Here is a 24,743-nt window from a genome sequence, read left to right on the forward strand (position 1 = left end):
CAATTATATACATTTTCCTATTCATTATATGGAAAGCAGTCGGTGTTCTGCGTATGCGCCCGGGAGGAACTTCTATAAGATTTGCTGGAGAATCCTGATCACAGGCCTGTTTAATAGATTTTAAGATTTGCCCTTCAGCTTTTAGCCTGTGCTCTATGTAAGTGTGTATGTTTGGTTGGTGTTCAGTAGTTTTTTGCATATTTTTTTTTTTAGTTAGCATATAAGACCTCCTTAGATATTCTTTGATTTAGAGTTGTGCCGTAAACCACCGACTAAGATTCAGACACATTACACTTCTCAAATACAAATAATACCTATTTTCTTATTACATTATGAATGTTTTCAAATCATTTCACTCTTTTTCGTCCAATTTACCATTATCTGTCTTTCATTAGATGAACATTTTTTTTGTGGTCAAGGTTACAATTATTTTATAAATCAGGAGAAAAAAAAAGACCGTCTTATGTTGCGCACGCACGCACACACACACACACACACACACACACACACACACACACACACACACACACACACACACACACACACACACACACACACACACACACACACACACACACACCACAATTGTGTATGATGTATGGGCATTATAACATGTAAATATTAGTGGTGTTTTCATTCATCACATTTGAATACACTGTTATATGCATTCCTAATCTGTAGATGCATGCCGATTGCAGGAAATTAAGCCATTAATACGTTTTATTAAATGTCTCAGTGGAATCTGTGTTGTTAAATGATTTATATATATTTTTTTGTGTGTTTCTGGATCTTCGAAACGTGTGAATTAATTAATTTGTTTTTCTAAGCATCCACAATACAATTGGTGTCATTCCCAAATATGTTTCAACAAAGCATTTGTATCCAATGACAACAAAATAACTAAAATAGCCAAGTTTTAGCGATTTTGCTCCCTTTTTTTTTAGATTGGTTGTAAAAAGAATAATCTGCCTTTTTTATATATCTAGATATCATTAATAGGCATATGGTGCTTCAAATTTTCCATAGTAAGTGTATAATAGTAAATACAATGGGACTTGTCATTTTGCAATACAAAACAGTTTCCCTATCTACAAAAGTAATAATTGGCATCTCTGTGTTCTTTAGCACAATTCTCCCTTTTCTGCCACTGCAGACCAACTGCACATAACCCTCCCAGTGTGAGATCTAATCGAGTCCACGTAAAGTGGAGCACGAGTTATTAAAACCACCTTGGGAGTGCAGTGACCAATTATATGATGCCCTTCCACCGAACACACTCGGTGTTCCTGCAGATTATTAACAAGCCGCCATGGGCTCATCCGGATATTAAAAAAAGCAATGAAGCCACGGCCATGAGATTACTCATACAGCATCCACTGCTAAAAGGACCTGTACGCATTTCAACAGACAGTAATACGTATTTGTACGAACAGCAAAGTGTATCGGTCTATGCACCTTTGTGGTTCTGCAGAAATATGCTTAGGAGGAGAAAGGGCACAGGATTCGAAATCACTAGTAGTTCCATGTGTGGTGGTGGGGAAATAAAGTACCTAGTGGGAAGAAAGGGGCGATTTAACGCACGCCTTTTTAACTCCAAATAATACATAGAAAATGAAGAGGTTTAGGAACTTTAACATTTCTGTACAAAAGGAACAGCTGCAAAAATCATAATGTTCAGTTATACACAGGCTGAAGAGGTCATAGGTTCTCACGACTACACTAGATTGATGGAAAATGAGACTTATGGAGGAGTCTATGTGGACGGACCATGGGTTAAAGAGGGCTGGAAGAGCAACAGAATGATGGGCAGGTCTGTGATTGGGAGGGGTCCATGCATAGCGGAGGCATTTTTTAGAGCAAATTTTAGTAAGATCTGGGGAGGATGGATAGGAACGGCTGGGGAGGGGGAAGTAGTGGTGTACAGTAGTTGTATTGGAGAGGGGAACCAGAAAAATAGGTGATAACGATCATGTGGATGCAAAGGCGCGTACCAGCATTGCAAGTATCGGGAAGCGGATTCAAAACCCGATAAAGATCAATGCAGAGATGCTATGGCAGTATCTCTAACCAGGAAGATATTAATGGAGTAATAATCACACAATCAAGCAGGGGGAAAGATCTGAGGAGCCCTGTTCAACATGGTTTGGAAAAGTGTTCCCCTTGCTTGGTGAGATTTCAGCTCCATACATTTTGAATTGAGTGAGAGAATGTATTTCAGTTCTGAATGGGTGAGGGCAATGTAGAGACCCAATCCTTCCTTTAAAAAAAAATGTTTTTATATATATATATATATATATATATATATATATTTTTTTTCTTTCTTTTACCAAGGATTATAAATTGACTCCGACACCTCCTGAATGAAATGAAAGGCTTTGAAATGAAATGGTCAGGCTCTGTGAGTCTCTCCTGGAAAGCCGGGTGCACAATAGGCAGGAGAATAATGAAGGGATTCCTTGTAATTTCCTCTATCGAAGGATTAATAAGATAGTAACTGCTTAAAAGGGTCAAGGCGAGGAAGACCCGAATATTTGTCACCCTTTTGATTGCACCCCCACATACACATTCACACCTGGTTCCGATCTCGGTGCTGTTGTCATGGAGTATGTATATTCAAGGCCAGCCATCTTCACAATGTGAGGAACAGGGGCAGCACCCCCGCTTCTCTCACATAATGAGTGGCCTTGGGATACTGTTTATAAATGCTGGCTCTTTGTTCTGCTAAGGATGTGGTCACAGTAGTTATGGAAATTAGGAGGGAGCTGTGACTGAGACACAAAACACACAAACCTTCCCGTTTTATACAGATGTGTTTGGCGTGCCAAGAAGAGTTCAAGTAGTGATATGTAGCGCCAGTGACCGCAGCTTGTGTTCTTTCCCTGGCCCCCTCTTGTCCCCAATTTTATCTGGTGTTTGGGCAGTGGGGGGGTTTGTTGTGAAAAGCACCTCCCTTGGGGAGAGAACTGTGACATGTTATGTCCCTTGGCTGGTAGAACATCAGCTGCCTGAGATGTTGTGAGCAGGGACACATTGCATGTGAGAATCTCACTTGCCTGATGTGTAACCCACAGCTATCCTATGTGCCCTGTGTGTGATTTGTGTGTATCCTGCCTGAGAGTTTGTGTCCTCTGTGTGTGATGTGAGCATTATAATGGATGCAGGCCGTGCATTTGTCTTACTGAAGGTGTGTGTGTGTGTGTGTGTGTGTGTGTGTGCGCGCACACACTTTGGTTTTAGGTATATGTCCTGTGTGCTTGTCATGTGTAGATGCATCTTGTTTTTGGGCATATTCCATAGTGCTCTGTGTCCTACATTTAAGTTGTGTTTAAAACCCTATACTTGTGTGTGTGCCTCTGTATCCCATGCTCCGTGAGCCTCTCATACTCTTTCTTGTGCTTTTGTCTTGTAGTGACAGATGAGGACACCGTAAAGAGGTATTTTGCCAAGTTCGAAGAGAAGTTCTTCCAGACATGTGAGAAGGAGCTCGCCAAAATAAACACATTTTATTCAGGTAACTGGGGGATGGAAGCAGGGTGAGGCCACAGTGTACATATTGTTGGTGGACCTGATTTATGGTTGTAGCGTTGAGCTCCGAGTTACTGACGGTCTGAGTTTGGTTGCAGAGAAGTTGGCGGAGGCTCAGCGGCGCTCGGCCACCCTGCAGAATGAGTTGCAGTCGTCACTGGATGCACAGACGGAGAACAGCAGAGTGCCAGCCCTTAGGCAGCGCAGGAAGGCAGTGTTCACTCTGTCACACGAGGAGCGAGTCCAGCATAGGAACATCCGAGACCTGAAGCTGGCATTCAGCGAGTTCTATCTAAGCCTGATCCTGCTGCAGAACTACCAGGTACAAGCTCTCCAATTCTGGTCCTGTGAGCATCTCCGTGTTGACACACAACTGTATTTATCTGCCCCTGACCTTACACTTGTAGTCCAATCACAAATCACAGGTTACCTATCAGCAATATCTGACGGGGTGGCACTTTATTATCTCCTAACTACATGTCTTAAATGGAGATGCTCATACTCGCTCTCAAACCATTCCCTTCTCCATCACCGTCAAACACTACTATCCACCCAACCTCTCAGTATGTTGCCTAGGGGGTTACATTAGACGTCTCCCTCTCCTACTCCCCTCATATAACCTCTGTTACTACATCTTGACTGACATTGCAAAGATATGCCCCTTCCTCAACTATAATAAATCAACCTAAATAAACAGTGCAAAAGCAGGGGCCACATAATCCATTTGCCTTGGTTCAAATCATAATACACTCATGAACCGTAGACCAACTGGGAGAACATATAACATGGGTTATATGGAATAGGTACAATAGAGAACATGTGACTAGAAATAACCAGAGAAGAAGGAAACACAAAAATAAGTTTGCTAACCCATTATCTGCATATTCTATCTGTGCCTGTTTATATTAGGGGCACAAATAGGTGTTGCCGACTGACACTCTTATGTAGGGGATGTCCCAAATCCAGCTGTTTTAGGTAGTAAAATGTCCCAGGGTCATGGACACCTTGCTTTGTAATGAGGGTTAGTTTTGGGGTGAAGTGAATTGTAGATTGCACTGAATGAGCATATTGAGAGAGAGAAAGGAAACCAGGTCAGTCGGTCAACTGTATGAATACGTTGAAGAGGGGCGATGGTGGGGAAAGAAGTAAAGTAGCCACTGACAGCCCCAGGCTTTGACGTGTGATAAGGACACAATACCCATGAGTCCCCACCCCTCTTCTTTGACACGTTGAACCCCTGGACACACGCTCCCTCCCATTGACTATATGACAGACTGTGTGTAGGATTCACATAATGTTGGATTGACGAACCCGCACCTTTTTTTCCCTCCTCCTTATGTGCTCTTTCAGAATCTGAACTTCACTGGATTCCGCAAGATCCTAAAGAAACATGACAAGATCCTGGAGACGAGCCGAGGCGCTGACTGGCGCGTGGCTCATGTGGAAGTGGCTCCCTTCTATACCTGCAAGAAAATCAATCAGCTGATCTCAGAGACTGAGGTACCCAGAGAAGCAGTGCAATCATTCGCAGTTATTTATTTGTAACAACATTTATATAGCGCCCTTATGCAGAGCGCTGTACATTAGTAAAACTTGTGTGGTTGGTGGGCAGGGGAGGGAACATTATGGGTTGGGAGCATTTAAGAGCTTGCTTGGTTCGTGGACAGTGGTTGGGGTAAGGTCTCTGGATTTAATCTGGTCGGTGGCCTGGTGATGGGTCGGACAGTGGTGTCAAGTTACATAGTGCTGGGATATTTAATCAGGAAATAAATAGGGCGGGGGCGTGGGCGAGTGTGCGCGTCTGCGCACGTGTATGGGTGTGTTTTTATTTAAAGGCACTTCTTATATAAAAAGATCAACTTAGCTTATTTGTTGGGTGCACTCTGGACAGTCCGGGTTCACCCAGGCAAGCTATTCTAGCTCTTCTCTCTCACATCATTTCCCCCTTTTTGTTCCCCTGAAAGACCTTCTATTTTTAGTTCCAAAATAGTTTGTAAAGCACTTGGTAGAGACTGTTACTCGCCGACGTGTCATGGAGGCCTGGCTAAGAAGCATTGACTTTGTACCTGCTTCCAGGAAACCAACGTTTGTTACATTTTATAACACGGAAAAAATCCATTTAGTCACTTTGGGAGGGGGGGTAAATCTTGACACAATACTTGTAGTGCTGTGGTGTGCAAAGCACTTACCAGAGAAATACATGGAGCATGGAATATTGTTTTTGATATATTTATTAGAACACTTGTTTAACCTCTTCAGCATCACTTGTTCCCTCTCTCCCGCTCTTCAACCTCCCCTGTGTTTTTTCAGACCGTAGTGACAAATGAATTGGAAGATGGGGACAGACAGAAAGCCATGAAGCGCCTGCGTGTGCCACCTCTTGGGGCAGCTCAGGTGAGGAGATGTATTAGTGGATAGGTTGGACGGATGCAGTCAGTTTGGGGCAGACATGTTTCAGGGCTGATTTAACCTCTGCCTTCCCCAGCCTGTGCCTCAGCTGACCCAATTAGATTGCCCTTTTCTTGAACCACAACTGACTCCTTGCCTGCCATGAAGGAGTAGCTTGGTTGAAGAACACTCCTTTGAAGCGGGTGCACACGGTTTGAATCCCAGTATCAACTATCCTTATGAACTTGGGCAAGTCCAATTTATCTCCCTGTGCCAGCCACGCACATTAGATTGTGAGCTCCATGGGGCAGCAACTATTGCCTGCAATAAATATATGTACAGCTCTGTCTATATAGTTGGCGCTCTGATATTCTACCATCCTATCATTATTATTGCCCCGTTGTATTTGCCATGGCTGGTCCCTGGGGGATCAATGTAACAAGATTAGTTAAATGCAGCACACTATGAAAGAGTAATACAAACAATACAATTACCGGTGCTCCTGGTACAGGGAAAAGCTGTTGGTAATCGAATAACTATAGGAAAAAGGAAAGTGGATCAGGGCACTACGGATTTATAATAAAGCTAATTTATTGTACCAAATTTTCCAATATTTTGGCCGGTGCAACGTCCTTTCTCAGGTGTTGGTTGTATGCCACTAACACTTGAGAAAGAACGTTGCACCGGCCGAAACGTGGAAAATGTGACACAATAAATTAGCTTTATTATAAATCCGTAGTGCCCTGATTCACTTTTCTTTTTCCTGAGCCCTGGGGGAGCTTGTATGTGTTTTGTAGCTGTCTTCCTGCTGGCTCCTGTGTTTGAGGCCTCTTGTTCCGTCCCTTTCTCACTGCTGACTCCCTTTTATTTATGCAGCCCGCTCCGGCCTGGACAACCTTCAGAGTGGGACTGTATTGCGGGATCTTTATTGTTCTGAACTTGGCAGTCGTAGTGAGGGGTGAGCTTCTATATTGTGTGTATATATCTGTTTATATGGTATAAGTACTTTGTGCATATAAAGTGCGCTACTTATGTGTATTGTACTTGCCAGTGTACGTGACATGGTATGTCTTACTGAGTGCTGTCGCTCAAGGATGCTTGAAAAATCCATCTGTCCCGTTCACATACAGTAGTGTGGCATAGTAGATTTTTTAGTACCTCTGACAAATTGAATAGATTTTCAAGAGCTAGTAGCTTTATATCCCCCTTTCCTATATTGCATATTTTGGGGGGTTACATACCCACGTTATATACATGTATTTATATTTTGCATAGATTGCAACACCTTCAACAAACGTGCAAAATTAAACAAATACATAAATGGAATATTGCACTTTCCTGGGAGCTTCAGCAGGAAGAGTGCGGGGTCCTGGCGGAGAGGACATGGAACTAACTGCTCTGTCCCCTTGCAGGTGTGTTCTCGCTGAAGGGTGATAATGTCTGGCCCTTGGTGAGGATTTACAGGGGTGGGTTTCTGCTGGTGGAGTTCCTCTTCCTGCTGGGCATCAACACATACGGCTGGAGACAGGCCGGGGTCAACCACGTCCTCATCTTCGAGCTCAACCCCCGCAACAACCTGTCCCACCAACATCTCTTTGAGGTAAGGTTTTTAGAGATGAAAATTAGATCTTGTGTGCTCCTTTCCATCATAACTGTGTGTGTGTGTGTGTGTGTGTGTGTGTGTGTGTTTACATACACACTAAGTATGTATACACACTCAGTACACAGCACATCTTGGGAGCAAAAAACACCTAGTCGTTCTTTTTCTTTCCGATTGCAGGGTTTCTGGGCTTGTGTACATAAGTGTGTATGTATTGTGTTGGTGTGCATACATATTTAGCTGTTGTCCGTTAGTCAGATTGCAGGGTTTCTGGGCTTGTGTACATACGAGTGTATGTATTGTGTTCGTATGCACACACATTTAGCTGTTGTCTGTGTGTCAGATTGCAGGCTTTCTGGGCATTTTGTGGTGCATCAGCCTGCTCTCCTGCCTCTTCGGAGACAGCCTCCTGGTGCCGATGCACGTGAATCCTCTCATCCTGTATGGCTTCATGTTGCTCTTCCTAGTCAATCCTACTAAGACCTTCTACTACAAGTCTCGATTCTGGCTTCTTAAACTACTGGTAAGTGCCCCCCCCCCCCCTCACTGCTGATTCATTGCTCCTCCACTGAACCCCCTTTCCTATTTCCTATAAGCGCTTTTTGCCTTTTCCCAGTGATCCACTATTATCCACTTAAATCCTCTATTACCAACTCCCTTTACTTACATAGTTAATAGTAGATGAGGTTGAAAAAAAGACATGTCCATAAAGTTCAACCTATTGTTAAATTTACACGAGAGATACTTATCCTATATTTGTATTTACAGTATATTGATCCAGAGGAAGGTAAACAAAAGACCCCTGTGAAACATTATCCAATGCTGTCTCATAAAGGAGAAATTAAATTCCTTCCTGGCTCCAAATAACCGCACTCGGATTTCTCCCTGGATCAACATCCTTCCCATGTTTACTTATTTGGTCTATCCCTGTTTACCTTTCCTTTCTAAAAAGAGGTCCAACCTTTTTTTAAGATATCTATTTTATCTGCTGTCACAGGAGACCATTACTAACACACCAGGGATCAATTTGCCAGAGAAGCACAGAGTTTATAAAATTAATTTATTGGAAAAAGAAATATCCACAACTATTTACAGTAAATCAACACACACAACTGAGAAACTGGGGTACCCTATAAACGTAGGTGCAGGGAACTCCCTAAAGAGAATTACCCTGTGCTTCTTTCTATCTGCAATCCCCTGCAGCATCTCCCAGTTGCATACAGCTTCTGCCCATGCTGCTTCTTCAAAGGAAAACTGCTTCACAACTAAAACACTCTGAGCTCACAGCTAACAAAGAGCTTATCTCCTCTCCCTTCCCCAATCGCTGACCATTTGGCAACATTCTAGCTGAAAACTGAAATTAACCACTGGTCCCTAAAGAGCAGGAACCAGGCAACATTGTGTGTGTACGTACGTACGTACGTACACACACACGTAGGGGTAATGAAGGACTTGACCTTCATTAAAAGCAGTCACATTTACCCCTACCGTCACATCTGCCATCACAGTCCCCATGAGTAAGGAATTCCACATTGTAACTGCCCTTACTGTAAAGAACCCTTTCCTTTGTTGCTGGTGAAATCTCCTTTCCTCCAACTTTAAGGGATGATCGCATGTTGTTTGTACTGCCCTTGGGATGAATAGTTCTTTTGAAAGCTCCTATTGACCCTGACTATATTTGTATACAGTTATCATAGTCCCTCTTAGACGTGTCTTTTCTAATGTAAACAAATCTAAATTCCCTAGCCTCTCCCCACAAGTCAGATTTTCCATCTCCTTAATTAATTACTTCTCCCTCCCCCAAATCATGCACACCCTCTGCCATCTTTCCTTTGTCTTCTTACCTTTTCCTATTTCTGTTTTATTCCCTCCCCCCCTTTCTTTCTCCCTTTCTTTCTTTCTCCCTCCCTCCCTCCCTCTTTCTCCCTCCCTCCCTCTTTCTCCCTCCCTCCCTCTTTCTCCCTCCCTCCCTCTTTCTCCCTCCCTCCCTCTTTCTCCCTCCCTCTTTCTCACTCCCTCTTTCTCCCTCCCTCCCTCCCTCCCTCTTTCTCCCTCCCTCCCTCTTTCTCCCTCCCTCTTTCTCCCTCCCTCCCTCTTTCTCCCTCCCTCTTTCTCCCTCCCTCTTTCTCCCTCCCTCCCTCTTTCTCCCTCCCTCCCTCCCTCTTTCTCCCTCCCTCCCTCTTTCTCCCTCCCTCCCTCTTTCTCCCTCCCTCCCTGCCTCCCTCTTTTTCCCTCCCTCCCTCCCTCCCTCTTTCTCCCTCCCTCCCTCTTTCTCCCTCCCTCCCTCCCTCTTTCTCCCTCCCTCCCTGCCTCTTTCTCCCTCCCTCCCTGCCTCTTTCTCCCTCCCTCCCTGCCTCTTTCTTTCTCCCTCCCTCCCTCCCTGCCTCTTTCTTTCTCCCTCCCTGCCTCTTTCTTTCTCCCTCCTTCCCTCCCTGTTTCTCCCTCCTTCCCTCCCTCTTTCTCCCTCCTTCCCTCCCTCTTTCTCCCTCCTTCCCTCCCTCTTTCTCCCTCCCTCCCTCTTTCTCCCTCCCTCCCTCTTTCTCCCTCCCTCCCTCTTTCTCCCTCCCTCCCTCTTTCTCCCTCCCTCCCTCTTTCTCCCTCCCTCCCTCTTTCTCCCTCCCTCCCTCTTTCTCCCTCCCTCCCTCTTTCTCCCTCCCTCTCCCTCCCTCCCTCCCTCTTTCTCCCTCCTTCCCTCCCTGCCTCTTTCTTTCTCCCTCCGTCCCTCCCTGCCTCTTTCTCCCTCCTTCCCTCCCTCTTTCTCCCTCCCTCCCTCTTTCTCCCTCCCTCCCTCTTTCTCCCTCCCTCCCTCTTTCTCCCTCCCTCCCTCTTTCTCCCTCCCTCTTTCCCCCTCCCTCCCTCTTTCCCCCTCCCTCTTTCTCCCTCCCTCCCTCTTTCCCCCTCCCTCCCTCTTTCTCCCTCCCTCCCTCCCTCTTTCTCCCTCCCTCCCTCTTTCTCCCTCCCTCTTTCTCCCTCCCTCCCTGCCTCTTTCTCCCTCCCTCCCTGCCTCTTTCTCCCTCCCTCCCTGCCTCTTTCTTTCTCCCTCCCTCCCTCCCTGCCTCTTTCTTTCTCCCTCCCTCCCTCCCTGCCTCTTTCTTTCTCCCTCCTTCCCTCCCTGTTTCTCCCTCCTTCCCTCCCTCTTTCTCCCTCCTTCCCTCCCTCTTTCTCCCTCCCTCCCTCTTTCTCCCTCCCTCCCTCTTTCTCCCTCCCTCCCTCTTTCTCCCTCCCTCCCTCTTTCTCCCTCCCTCCCTCTTTCTCCCTCCCTCTTTCTCCCTCCCTCCCTCTCCCTCCCTCCCTCCCTCTCCCTCCCTCCCTCCCTCTTTCTCCCTCCTTCCCTCCCTGCCTCTTTCTTTCTCCCTCCGTCCCTCCCTGCCTCTTTCTCCCTCCTTCCCTCCCTCTTTCTCCCTCCCTCCCTCTTTCTCCCTCCCTCCCTCTTTCTCCCTCCCTCCCTCTTTCTCCCTCCCTCCCTCTTTCTCCCTCCCTCCCTCTTTCTCCCTCCCTCTTTCCCCCTCCCTCCCTCTTTCCCCCTCCCTCTTTCTCCCTCCCTCCCTCTTTCCCCCTCCCTCCCTCTTTCTCCCTCCCTCCCTCCCTCTTTCTCCCTCCCTCCCTCCCTCTTTCTCCCTCCCTCCCTCCCTCTTTCTCCCTCCCTCTTTCTCCCTCCCTCCCTGCCTCTTTCTCCCTCCCTCCCTGCCTCTTTCTCCCTCCCTCCCTGCCTCTTTCTTTCTCCCTCCCTCCCTCCCTGCCTCTTTCTTTCTCCCTCCCTCCCTCCCTGCCTCTTTCTTTCTCCCTCCTTCCCTCCCTGTTTCTCCCTCCTTCCCTCCCTCTTTCTCCCTCCTTCCCTCCCTCTTTCTCCCTCCCTCCCTCTTTCTCCCTCCCTCCCTCTTTCTCCCTCCCTCCCTCTTTCTCCCTCCCTCCCTCTTTCTCCCTCCCTCCCTCTTTCTCCCTCCCTCCCTCTTTCTCCCTCCCTCCCTCTTTCTCCCTCCCTCCCTCTTTCTCCCTCCCTCTTTCTCCCTCCCTCCCTCTTTCTCCCTCCCTCCCTCTCCCTCCCTCCCTCCCTCTTTCTCCCTCCTTCCCTCCCTGCCTCTTTCTTTCTCCCTCCGTCCCTCCCTGCCTCTTTCTTTCTCCCTCCGTCCCTCCCTGCCTCTTTCTCCCTCCTTCCCTCCCTCTTTCTCCCTCCCTCCCTCTTTCTCCCTCCCTCCCTCTTTCTCCCTCCCTCCCTCTTTCTCCCTCCCTCCCTCTTTCTCCCTCCCTCTTTCCCCCTCCCTCCCTCTTTCCCCCTCCCTCCCTCTTTCCCCCTCCCTCCCTCTTTCCCCCTCCCTCTTTCTCCCTCCCTCCCTCTTTCTCCCTCCCTCCCTCTTTCTCCCTCCCTCCCTCTTTCTCCCTCCCTCCCTCTTTCTCCCTCCCTCTTTCCCCCTCCCTCCCTCTTTCCCCCTCCCTCCCTCTTTCCCCCTCCCTCCCTCTTTCCCCCTCCCTCCCTCTTTCCCCCTCCCTCCCTCTTTCCCCCTCCCTCCCTCTTTCCCCCTCCCTCTCCCTCCCTCCCTGCCTCTTTCTTTCTCCCTCCCTCCCTCTTTCTCCCTCTCCCTCCCTCCCTGCCTTTCTTTCTCCCTCCGTCCCTCCCTGCCTCTTTCTTTCTCCCTCTGTCCCTCCCTGCCTCTTTCTTTCTCCCTCTGTCCCTCCCTGCCTCTTTCTTTCTCCCTCCTTCCCTCCCTGCCTCTTTCTTTCTCCCTCCTTCCCTCCCTGCCTCTTTCTTTCTCCCTCCGTCCCTCCCTGCCTCTTTCTCCCTCCTTCCCTCCCTCTTTCTCCCTCCCTCCCTCTTTCTCCCTCCCTCCCTCTTTCTCCCTCCCTCCCTCTTTCTCCCTCCCTCCCTCTTTCTCCCTCCCTCTTTCCCCCTCCCTCCCTCTTTCCCCCTCCCTCCCTCTTTCCCCCTCCCTCCCTCTTTCCCCCTCCCTCTTTCTCCCTCCCTCCCTCTTTCTCCCTCCCTCCCTCTTTCTCCCTCCCTCCCTCTTTCTCCCTCCCTCTTTCCCCCTCCCTCCCTCTTTCCCCCTCCCTCCCTCTTTCCCCCTCCCTCCCTCTTTCCCCCTCCCTCCCTCTTTCCCCCTCCCTCCCTCTTTCCCCCTCCCTCTCCCTCCCTCCCTGCCTCTTTCTTTCTCCCTCCCTCCCTCTTTCTCCCTCTCCCTCCCTCCCTGCCTTTCTTTCTCCCTCCGTCCCTCCCTGCCTCTTTCTTTCTCCCTCTGTCCCTCCCTGCCTCTTTCTTTCTCCCTCTGTCCCTCCCTGCCTCTTTCTTTCTCCCTCCTTCCCTCCCTGCCTCTTTCTTTCTCCCTCCTTCCCTCCCTGCCTCTTTCTTTCTCACTCCGTCCGTCCCTGCCTCTTTCTTTCTCCCTCCTTCCCTCCCTGCCTCTTTCTTTCTCCCTCCTTCCCTCCCTGCCTCTTTCTCTCTCCCTCCTTCCCTCCCTCCCTCTTTCTCCCTCCCTCCCTCTTTCTCCCTCCCTCCCTCTTTCTCCCTCCCTCTCCCTCCCTCCCTCTTTCTCCCTCCCTCCCTCTTTCTCCCTCCCTCCCTCCCTCTTTCTCCCTCCCTCCCTCTTTCTCCCTCCCTCCCTCTTTCTCCCTCCCTCCCTCTTTCTCCCTCCCTCCCTCTTTCTCCCTCCCTCCCTCTTTCTCCCTCCCTCCCTCTCCCTCCCTCCCTCTTTCTCCCTCCTTCCCTCCCTGCCTCTTTCTTTCTCCCTCCGTCCCTCCCTGCCTCTTTCTCCCTCCTTCCCTCCCTCTTTCTCCCTCCTTCCCTCCCTCTTTCTCCCTCCTTCCCTCCCTCTTTCTCCCTCCCTCCCTCCCTCTTTCTCCCTCCCTCCCTCCCTCTTTCTCCCTCCCTCCCTCTTTCTCCCTCCCTCCCTCTTTCTCCCTCCCTCCCTCTTTCTCCCTCCCTCCCTCTTTCTCCCTCCCTCCCTCTTTCTCCCTCCCTCTTTCCCCCTCCCTCCCTCTTTCCCCCTCCCTCTTTCTCCCTCCCTCCCTCTTTCCCCCTCCCTCCCTCTTTCCCCCTCCCTCCCTCTTTCCCCCTCCCTCCCTCTTTCCCCCTCCCTCTCCCTCCCTCCCTGCCTCTTTCTTTCTCCCTCCCTCCCTCTTTCTCCCTCTCCCTCCCTCCCTGCCTTTCTTTCTCCCTCTGTCCCTCCCTGCCTCTTTCTTTCTCCCTCTGTCCCTCCCTGCCTCTTTCTTTCTCCCTCCGTCCCTCCCTGCCTCTTTCTTTCTCCCTCTGTCCCTCCCTGCCTCTTTCTTTCTCCCTCTGTCCCTCCCTGCCTCTTTCTTTCTCCCTCCTTCCCTCCCTGCCTCTTTCTTTCTCCCTCCTTCCCTCCCTGCCTCTTTCTTTCTCACTCCGTCCGTCCCTGCCTCTTTCTTTCTCCCTCCTTCCCTCCCTGCCTCTTTCTTTCTCCCTCCTTCCCTCCCTGCCTCTTTCTCTCTCCCTCCTTCCCTCCCTGCCTCTTTCTCTCTCCCCATATTTTGTTTTCATACTGTCCCTGTTTGTTTCTTGATTATATTCACTCCCCACATTTCTCCCACTCTCACGCTAACATGCTGTCTGACTCGTCTCTGTTGTCCCCCTCTAGTTCCGGGTATTCACTGCCCCTTTCCACAAGGTGGGCTTCGCTGATTTCTGGTTGGCTGACCAGCTCAATAGTCTAGCTGTCATTCTCATGGACCTGGAGTTCATGATCTGCTTCTACAGCTTTGAGCTCAACTGGGGCGAAGCCAGAGGGCTTGTCAAAGCAGGTAACCACTGCAGGTCTCTGGAGACCAGCCTATGCACCATATACCTGTCCCAGTTCAAGCTGGGTAGGACAGCAAAATATCCCACACTTTGAAACTGTTGGCAATGTTTTTACCTTTTTTTGTTTTTTAGTTTAGTTAGCACCCCAGTATCGGTTGAATATGCACAAAGGAAGCGGTCTGCAAATAAAATGTTTCAAGATGGTGATTGCAAGAAAAACATTTACTGCCTCCAGTCTTCTGTTTCATAGTGGACTTCTTCAAGAGGCAAAAGTGTCCTTAGATCTTGTCACGGATGCCACATCTGTGTGCACGGGGCTAAAACATCCAGCTATCCAGCTGAATCCCTTACCTCCCCGCAGGACACTAAACATGAGCAATAACTCCACAAAAACAGTGATACTACACAACAAGCCCTCTTCCCCCTCGCCCTCTTCCCCCTCGCCCTCTTCCCCCTCGCCCTCTTCCCCCTCGCCCTCTTCCCCCTCGCCCTCTTCCCCCTCGCCCTCTTCCCCCTCGCCCTCTTCCCCCTCGCCCTCTTCCCCCTCGCCCTCTTCCCCCTCGCCCTCTTCCCCCTCGCCCTCTTCCCCCTCGCCCTCTTCCCCCTCGCCCTCTTCCCCCTCGCCCTCTTCCCCTCTCATTACGACGTACTGTTTCTATATTGTTCAACTACATCCTTTAGTGCAGGGCCGTACCATGTATTCACTACTAGCTATGAATAAGAATATAATGTTCTTTTCATGATTGTTCTTGAATTCCTATGACTGGAGAGCGAGAATCCACCATCAAAAAACCCACAGTGTTGTATGTCCGCCTTCAGTGAGGCGCTTGCTCTAAGCCCAGGTGCCTCTCTTCACCCTGTAGTAATGACTAGGTATAATGAGCCTGGTTGTGACACCGCTTCCCCTCTAACAGATACCGGGATGTGTAACACATATTCATACGGAGTGCGTGCTGTGGTTCAGTGTATCCCCGCCTGGCTGCGGTTTATCCAGTGCCTGCGCCGATACCGTGACACCAAGCGAGCCTTCCCTCACCTGGTGAATGCCGGCAAATACTCCACTACCTTCTTCATGGTCACGTTTGCTGCTCTCTACAGTACCCACAAAGGTAAGAGTTCTGCCTGCTCTGCACTTATTTAGGTAGCACCAGTTGTACATTAGAAGAAGTTGGTGTGAGCCCGCATGTGGCAAAAGTGCTATCAAATACTGTAATGCTGGTCTTGTCTGTGACTGGCTGTGGTGTATATTTAATGTACACAGTGTGTCTGGTTTCTTTTTCCAACAGTTCATCGCCCAATTTGCTTTCTGCACAATATCCTTTTGTTTTACTTTAGAATCATTTCTGTGCGATTTCATTAAGATGTGTAAAGGATGCTTTCAGTTCAGATTAAGATGTGTGTAGCGCAGGAGGTGGTTATAAGTCACTACTCTATGGTGTGTGTGTGTGTGTGTGTGTGTGTGTGTGTCACTGTATACGTACAAACCGGTGCATTGCAGGCTTCTTTACCAGAAATTGTGTATTATCATTTTGTATTGTGCCAACATATTCAGCAGCAGTTTATAATGTGGGAGGACAATTAGGCTGCGTCCCCGCTAGTGCTGAGCGGGCTGCGCTTGCGGAGGAGACTTGCATATATAGATATATGTAAGTCCCCACTCACGCGGCGCTTGTGCGCGTGCACACATGCTCAGCCGCGATCGGCGCTTAGGTAAACAAAAAAAACTATACTTACCACCGCGCTCAACTCCCTGCAATGCCCCCCCCCCTCCCCTGCGTACAACAGGACACCCGGCGCTCATACTTGGAGCGCTCTCCAAGCATGAGCGCGCTAAGCACCAGCGGGGACTTAGCCTTAGATTGTATGACAATAAGAGTATATATAAGTTGCCAAACTGAAACAATACTTAGAAGGTCCCTACATGAGGAGCTTACAAGCTTAGATGGTACAGAGTGGAGACAAGGAATAGTGCTGGGGGAGGCGGGGAGACACACCGCATGGGTTTAGCTCACACATTTGGGCCTCTAAGAAGGCAGTTCTAGGATGAAGGTAAACGCTAGAAGTCAGGGGTGTGTCTCCTTGAAAGGGTTTTTAAGGAACTTTGACATGTATGTATAGTAGGGGGCAGAGTGTAATCGTACGTGGTAGAGAATTCCAGAGTCGTGGTGCAGCAGGGGAGGAGACGTGGAAGCGAGAGCGAGAGGAAGTAATGAGGGAGGTGGAGATACGTAGACTATTAGCCGAGCGGATATGGGGTGTGGGAGAGTACTTGGAAATTAGGCCACAGAGGAGCTGTTATGTAAATCTGTGTAGGTTAGGACAAGTATCTCCAATTTTGACTCTGTAGGGTAATGGTCGTCCACATTATGTTTTCAGCACTTATTGCAGTGTTCTACAGCCCCCTTTCCACAAGGAACCCCCATTTATATGATCCGATAGCCAAGGCACCGCCTTAGTTTATCATTACGAAGTTCTTTAATGCTGCTATAAGATTAAGGGTCTTATTCTAGAAACCCCAAAAGCGCAGATCCGTGTGGTCTGCACAGGGAGCCCCATTCACTTACAATGGGGCTCACTGTGCAGGCTGTGTAGATCTGCGCTTACGGAGCTTATAGAATAAACCATAAATGTACTGTTCATATTTGCAAATTTGTATTTTTCCTTTTGATTTGAATAACAAATTGTTCACCAACTATACCCTAAAAGCATCTCATTTGTTTCCCGTTTGGAACCGTTCCGATTTAGACTAAAGCACCCATTTGTAACACAGATTCCAAGTTAGGGAACACGGACTTGGGGGGTAGTTCGATGTAGTCTGAAGCAGCCATTCGTTCCATTATCAGACAAAAACTCACACGGACTGACAGCAATGGAGGATTTGGGGCCGAAAACAGCCACTTCGAACTGTATTGAATAAGTCCCTTAGAGTGTAATGCAGGAGACAAGTCTCACGTTCTGTCATGTGCTGCCCTCTAGTGGTTTGTGTTGGTCTCTGAGAGAAACTGCATATCTGAATTGAGATTAATTTATCCCCCCCGCCCCCCCCCCTCAACAAAAGGTAGAGATATAACATGGCACTGTGTACGAGTCTTGGCTTATCATGTAAATGCCATACCTAGAACATATATTCTTGCAAAGTCCTGTTAATGACGGTTCCTGTCACGATTGAACTTAATATCTTTCCTTTTCTATCTTGTCCATCCCCTTTCCCCCTCTCTGCTCTTGTCTCTCCCTCCTTGTGCTACTATTGTGTCTTGGCCAACTACATCAACCTCCATGTATTCACTCTGCTGCATCTCTCCCTTTCCATGTGTATACATTGTTCATCCTCTGTGTCTTCCCCCCCTTTTATATGCATTATCTCCTGCTTTGCTTCATTTTCTGTGTATTCTCTCCTATATATGCTCCTCCCTTCTTTTCTGGGAATTGTCCCCTCCGGTGCCACTTTTTTTCTGCCTGCCCCTGTGTGTATCTCTCCTTCCTCCTCCCAATGTGCCCTTCCATTTTTTGAATGCAATGTCTTTTCCTCCATGCACTCTCCTGTTAATATCTGTCCGGGGTCTCCATCTCTCACCGGTTTCTGTGCCCTGTGCATCTTTCTGTTGACCTCCCCTATCCTCTATTGTGTGGCTTACCTATCTGTTTCTTGCTCCTTTCTCTACGATCCTAATTTTGTACCCTGCGATTCTGCCTGGTCTGTATCTTGTTCCCATTTTCTGCCGTGCCGCACTCCTTTTCCCTGCCTGTATCTGCGTTGTTTTGCTGTCTCCTCGCTCTCGTGCCATGGTCCCTTTTCTCTGCATCCCACCCCTCTGTCTCTCTCCCCCTCCCTCTCTTTCCCGCAGAGCGGAATCACAGTGATGCTCAGGCCTTTTTCTACCTGTGGATCGTGTTTTATTTCGTCAGCTCCTGCTACACTCTGATCTGGGACTTGAAGATGGACTGGGGCCTGTTTGACCGTAATGCAGGAGAGAACACCTTCCTGCGGGAAGAGATTGTGTACCCACAGAAGGTGGGACTCTGACACGGGTTTACAGGGGAACACACTGCGGGTGGCCATGGGGCAATTTGTGGGTGGTGGGGAGAGTGTGTATTTTGAAAGACTGGCCATAATGGAAGTGCTCTGGCAGGGGCTCTGTGAGTGTTGGATCTGACTAGGATACTTTTTCTCTTGTCCCTTTAGGCATATTATTATAGTGCAATTATTCAAGACGTTATCCTCCGCTTTGCTTGGACCATTCAGATCTCTCTCACGACACTAAACCTCTTCCCAGACGCGGGAGATATCATCTCCACTGTGCTTGCTCCCCTTGAGGTCTTCCGGTGAGAACACATACTTCACAGGACCTCCCACATTTTATCTCCGATTGTTTTCGTTTGTGTACCCCATCCTTGTAGCTGTTAACAAGCTATCCCTCTCCTGAGGAACATGACATACTGTTGTTGTGCTTTACCTGTTGCACCCGTTACAGACTCCATGTTTCCTGCAACCCTCCCTTGCCTGCCCCCCTATTGCTAAATAACTGCCCCACAACGTTTCCTCCCTTAAAATGAAAAGTATATACTCTTCAACTGACACGCATCGCTCTATCATCACAAATATCATTTGTCCTGTGAATGTCCTTAAGCCATTGTTCCCAAATTACAGAACAAACTGGCCATTCAGCTGCCATGTAGCATCACTTCCCTACAGGAGAACAAATGTATTTATTATTACTTTGCAAAATAATGAACCCTACACCCATCGCTCCACTATGGCAGGTATTTACACCCCACAAAGAGTGCCGAATGTCACTCCACTACTGCAAAAACATGGTGTCCTGTGGCTGGTTAGCACATATAACTCCTGTATTACAATGATTTCTCCCGTCTCCTTTAACCATCAATGACTTCTCCTGTGGTATATAACTGTGTTAATTTCTTCCTTCGTTGTTTCGATGTTACTATTTTTCCTTCTGCTGTTCCTGATCTGTTACCCACATTACAGAAGCCGCCCACCTTTCAACACTGACACCCCCTTGTTTTCCATTACTGTGCTGTCTTGTCCCCACCACTATCCTCCGACTGATTTGCTTTCCTGTTCCAGAAGCCTCTCACCATGTACCTTTCTCATAGCCATTGACTCCTTATTATCGGAACCTGTCGCCCCCATATATATTACACCATGTTGCTGGTGGCTTGGCTCCTATATTGCAATGGTGTGCCATCCTGTAACTCCGGCTTTTTTTTATTAATGAGAGGATAAACCAGGATGGGTATTTTAAAACAGAAGTGATAAACATGTCGCTTGCATATAAAAGCCCCTCATCGTATCTCCTCTGTACTTATTGATGACAATTAACAGAGGCACCTTTAGCATGCATCTGTTCTGTACATACCCCGGCATCTGTTCGGTACATACCCCGGTATCTGTTCTGTACATACCCCGGCATCTGTTCGGTACATACCCCGGCATCTGTTCTGTACATACCCCGGCATCTGTTCGGTACATACCCCGGCATCTGTTCTGTACATACCCCGGCATCTGTTCGGTACATACCCCGGCATCTGTTCGGTACATACCCCGGCATCTGTTCGGTACATACCCCGGCATCTGTTCTGTACATACCCCGGCATCTGTTCGGTACATACCCCGGCATCTGTTCGGTACATACCCCGGCATCTGTTCGGTACATACCCCGGCATCTGTTCTGTACATACCCCGGCATCTGTTCTGTACATACCCCGGCATCTGTTCTGTACATACCCCGGCATCTGTTCTGTACATACCCCGGCATCTGTTCGGTACATACCCCGGCATCTGTTCGGTACATACCCCGGCATCTGTTCGGTACATACCCCGGCATCTGTTCGGTACATACCCCGGCATCTGTACGGTACATACCCCGGCATCTGTTCGGTACATACCCCGGCATCTGTTCGGTACATACCCCGGCATCTGTTCGGTACATACCCCGGCATCTGTTCGGTACATACCCCGGCATCTGTTCGGTACATACCCCGGCATCTGTTCGGTACATACCCCGGCATCTGTTCGGTACATACCCCGGCATCTGTTCTGTACATACCCCGGCATCTGTTCTGTACATACCCCGGCATCTGTTCTGTACATACCCCGGCATCTGTTCGGTACATACCCCGGCATCTGTTCGGTACATACCCCGGCATCTGTTCGGTACATACCCCGGCATCTGTTCGGTACATACCCCGGCATCTGTTCGGTACATACCCCGGCATCTGTTCGGTACATACCCCGGCATCTGTTCGGTACATACCCCGGCATCTGTTCGGTACATACCCCGGCATCTGTTCGGTACATACCCCGGCATCTGTTCGGTACATACCCCGGCATCTGTTCGGTACATACCCCGGCATCTGTTCGGTACATACCCCGGCATCTGTTCGGTACATACCCCGGCATCTGTTCGGTACATACCCCGGCATCTGTTCGGTACATACCCCGGCATCTGTTCGGTACATAGCCCGGCATCTGTTCGGTACATACCCCGGCATCTGTTCTGTACATACCCCGGCATCTGTTCGGTACATACCCCGGCATCTGTTCGGTACATACCCCGGCATCTGTTCTGTACATACCCCGGCATCTGTTCGGTACATACCCCGGCATCTGTTCGGTACATACCCCGGCATCTGTTCGGTACATAGCCCGGCATCTGTTCGGTACATAGCCCGGCATCTGTTCGGTACATACCCGGCATCTGTTCGGTACATACCCCGGCATCTGTTCGGTACATACCCCGGCATCTGTTCTGTACATACCCCGGCATCTGTTCTGTACATACCCCGGCATCTGTTCTGTACATACCCCGGCATCTGTTCGGTACATACCCCGGCATCTGTTCGGTACATACCCCGGCATCTGTTCGGTACATACCACGGCATCTACGCCTTATGTATTATAGGGACCATGTTGCAGAGCTTTCTTTCGTCCAGTTTAAATGTCCAGCACACAGCACTTCCATATTACAGTGACCTTCGACCTGCAGCCATCCTGTATATCACTTGATGTATATACATGCTTTCACATCATGTATGGTATATGCTAGGAGTGGCCAACTCCAGTGCTCAAGGGCCACCAACAGGTCAGATGTTAAGGATATCCCTGCTTCAGCACAAGTGGCTTAGTCAGAATGAGCCACCTGTGCTGAAGCAGGGATAGCCTTAAAACCTGAGCTGTTGGTGGCCTTTGAGGACTGGACTTGGCCACTCCTGGCATATGCCATGTTAAATAGGCCCCGATAATCAGTTCTGCTCTGTTTTCTGCAGCCGCTTTGTGTGGAATTTCTTCCGCCTGGAGAACGAGCACCTGAATAACTGTGGTGAGTTCCGCGCTGTGCGCGATATCTCCGTGGCACCAATGAACGCCGATGACCAAACTCTGCTCGAGCAGATGATGGATCAAGAGGAGGGCGTGAAGAACCGAGCCAAAATCAAGATCTGGAAACGCAGCCAGAGCGTGTCCCTTCGCATGCCGCGCCTGCCATCCCAGTGAGTGGCAGGGTATCGGGAGGGAGATGGGGGGGATATCTTAAAGCAGGGGTTTGCCAACTCTGGTTCTCCATAGCTACCAGCAGATCAGGTTTTCTGGATGACCCTGCTTCAGCACAGGTGGCTCAATCAGTGTCAGTCTTGAGGACTGAAGTTGCCTTACCCCTGTATTAAGAAACAAAACGGGGGAGAATTAGGTGCATTGTGCATAATTGTGCAATAGTAACCAATACAGAAGGCACACATTGCCTATTAAATCTGTCTCCAGCAAAACGAAGTGTTCTTTCCTTACCCCGGTCATATGGACTGGTATTAACTTCCCAATATCCTGCATTTGGCCTTTCAGAATGCCCTTTATTTCCCAATATGTTTTTTGTTTCTTCATATTTACTTGGAGTCTGAAACAATCCTCACTTACACTGTAATACCTGCTTTACTGAAGTAAAGGACCGATTCACAATGCTGCCGGGTAAAAAGTTCAACAAAAGACTGGCTTCCCAAGTAATTGCAGAATGAGAACGGATTAGATCAGGGATGGGCCAACTCCAGTCCTCAAGAACTACCAAACGGTCAGGATTTCAGGATATCCCTGCTTCAGCTCAGGACTGAGCCATCTGTGCTGAAGCAGGGATATCCTGAACACCTTACTGTTTGGTAGCTCTTGAGGACTGGCGTTGGCTACCCCTGTATTAGATGGATTGATCTTTTGGGAGACAGATCACCTTATTTAGGATATCTCTGCACAAAAAGTTGATTCACCTAATACATTTCAGTTAATGATCTAACCATTTTAACCTGCCCTTTGTATATTTAAATGTCCCCTGATTTTATGAATTGATATAATTGTGAACAAATCTCATCTGGTCTACCATAAGGTACCAAAGACAGACTGGTTTACACTTGCTGTGGTACCTTTTAGGGTTTGTTCTGCTTTTTCGTCGCAATGTAATGAATTTGAGGTGCACATACCAGGGGTATAACTTAATCTATTCTCTGTTTCGCCCTTCAGGAGCAAGATGCGAGATGCTAAGGTCCTGATCGATGATACTGATGATGAAGCCAACACATGAGATGACTGACACTCAACTGCCAGCCTCAAACCATCTCGATCAGGCTGTCATCCCCCATCCTGGCTTCTCTCTGTCCTCTCTCGCCACACCTCATCCTCTCCGGGTTGGCTTCTTGCACGCCAGCCTTTCCCGGCTCATATGATTTTGCCAATCCATGGACAGAGGTAACGAGAGAAGCAGCAGACGGACCCTTTCTGGTCAGAGGCTACTAGTACCAGGATGGAAAGCACTGTCCGAGAGCTGGGGGGTGTTCACATACAGACACATCTCCCCCTCATGTCCTATCTGATTTCTTGCCTGATTCCAAACAGACTTGAGATAATTGATTTATTGCGCTGTGGTGCCACATACTCCAGCCTGTGCTGGCAGTGTTCTCGCTTTCACAGCTGCTTATACATGTCTTGCATTTCCTGGTCTCTCCCCACTGCACTCTCCTTCACATCCCAACTCATACTGAGTCTTTGTTTGCAGGGCATCATGGATATTTTATGTTCCCACCCCCCAGCAGCGCTGGGAGGGATCCCACCGACAAGGGGCTGGGGGAGTGACCGCTATGAGGGGTACATCCCCTTCACATACGCCTTCACTAATCCATTATTTTAAACCAAAGTTCTTTTTTTTTTCTCTTATTAATCCATTTCCTTCTCCTTCACTCTTCTGGCTTCTCGTGTTGGATGTGTTCAGACCCTTACTGCTTGTTTTAGTGGCACGCAGCCATTTCAGCATCTGACAGAAGCCAGTGCCTTTAGTGGCAGGACATGCGCCAGTTCTGCCAAGGGGCCTGTATTCTGCTCTTTGTAAGAGCTGAGCACTCCCTTCGTAACCTCAACAGTCTGCATCGGGGGAGCAGTGGAGCTTAACCACTTTGCTGCCCGAGTAGGTAGGCAGGGGCATAATGGTTTTGCATCCCCCACAGCAGAATGGTTAAATTGCCATTCTCCCCTTCACTGCCAGAATAGCCGACATGTAAACGTTGCATAGCGATGCGCAGGTCCCAAGTATTTTGTGTGATGACCGAGTCCTGGCTCATACTACTGTCCATGATCTCATTGCTGCCTTTCGGGTCATACCCACGTCTGCCAACACATCTTCCCACAAGGGCTGACAATAGGGAACCAGTCTTAATCCCCTTCCCCTCTCTTCCCCAGCACTGCAGTAGATGCACAATGCAGTAATTGGGAAGGGGGCAGCCGAGTGCAAGAGACCTCAATTACAGATATAGGAACCAATTGACTTACCCCAGCTTGGTTCTTAGGGCCAAATCCTCACCTGCTTCATGAGGCAGGTTCAGAGAAAATGATGGCGCTGCCTCCTGCCTCTCACCTGTACGCTTTCTTCAGTTAGTGCAAGGACAATCTTTAAACTACACCTCCTTTTGGTGACAATTTACCTCTGTCAGATAGCACCTCCCTCAGCCCTTCTTTCCCCCCTGTTGTTAAGGGGTTGTAAGAGGGGAGTGTTGCTGAGGTTTGTGACCGCTGCTTTCTTGTCTCGCTGTAACTGTGTATGTGCTTCGCTGTTCAGCTTGGCTTCTTCTCTTGTCCGCGTGCATGCTGTGTCCCTTCCCTGTCATGAGAGGATGTTTTTTATTTTTAGAAAGGGGCTTAACTGCTGAGTTTAGGGAGAGGGTGCCCGTTGCCCTCTAGTCCTGCCCGTGGGATTGTGCCTCTTGACTCCAAGTCTTGGAAACCACTCCCCTAACAGCACAAGTGCAACCACAAGGATTAATAAAGGGCCCGGTCCCTTTCAAAGTCACCTATAAAGTGCAGAATTTAGCGGCTCCACATGGAAAACGCGGCTGAAAATTAGACTGCAGCACATTTTCGAGGCTCTGTCTGCAGTTGCTGTAAAGCAATCGTTATCCTGTTTGCTCACCTAAAAACGAAAACACTCGCCGTTC

The 24,743-nt window shown here is 48.8% G+C and overlaps 1 protein-coding gene across 2 annotated transcripts in view; it reads left to right on the forward strand.

The window, feature by feature from the left end:
• The window catches only part of XPR1 (xenotropic and polytropic retrovirus receptor 1), a 62,405-nt gene that overhangs the window by 36,572 nt on the left and 1,090 nt on the right, over positions 1–24,743 (forward strand). Inside the window, exons 3-15 of one of the 2 annotated variants that reach the window (XM_075616527.1) lie at positions 3,410–3,511; positions 3,624–3,847; positions 4,876–5,025; positions 5,836–5,919; positions 6,790–6,871; positions 7,326–7,513; positions 7,857–8,036; positions 14,104–14,266; positions 15,179–15,373; positions 18,110–18,276; positions 18,448–18,587; positions 21,552–21,773; positions 22,783–24,743. The exon at positions 22,783–24,743 is cut by the window's right edge and continues 1,090 nt beyond it. In XM_075616527.1, the coding sequence (XP_075472642.1) occupies positions 3,410–3,511; positions 3,624–3,847; positions 4,876–5,025; positions 5,836–5,919; positions 6,790–6,871; positions 7,326–7,513; positions 7,857–8,036; positions 14,104–14,266; positions 15,179–15,373; positions 18,110–18,276; positions 18,448–18,587; positions 21,552–21,773; positions 22,783–22,843 (1,958 nt within the window). In that variant the 3' untranslated portion in view covers positions 22,844–24,743. Of the gene's footprint in view, positions 1–3,409; positions 3,512–3,623; positions 3,848–4,875; positions 5,026–5,835; positions 5,920–6,789; positions 6,872–7,325; positions 7,514–7,856; positions 8,037–14,103; positions 14,267–15,178; positions 15,374–18,109; positions 18,277–18,447; positions 18,588–21,551; positions 21,774–22,782 lie in introns of those variants that run through there. The other variant, XR_012804094.1, reaches the window with a different exon arrangement.

Source organism: Ascaphus truei, chromosome 10, assembly GCF_040206685.1.
Source record: "Ascaphus truei isolate aAscTru1 chromosome 10, aAscTru1.hap1, whole genome shotgun sequence".
Taxonomy (NCBI): Eukaryota; Metazoa; Chordata; class Amphibia; order Anura; family Ascaphidae; genus Ascaphus; species Ascaphus truei.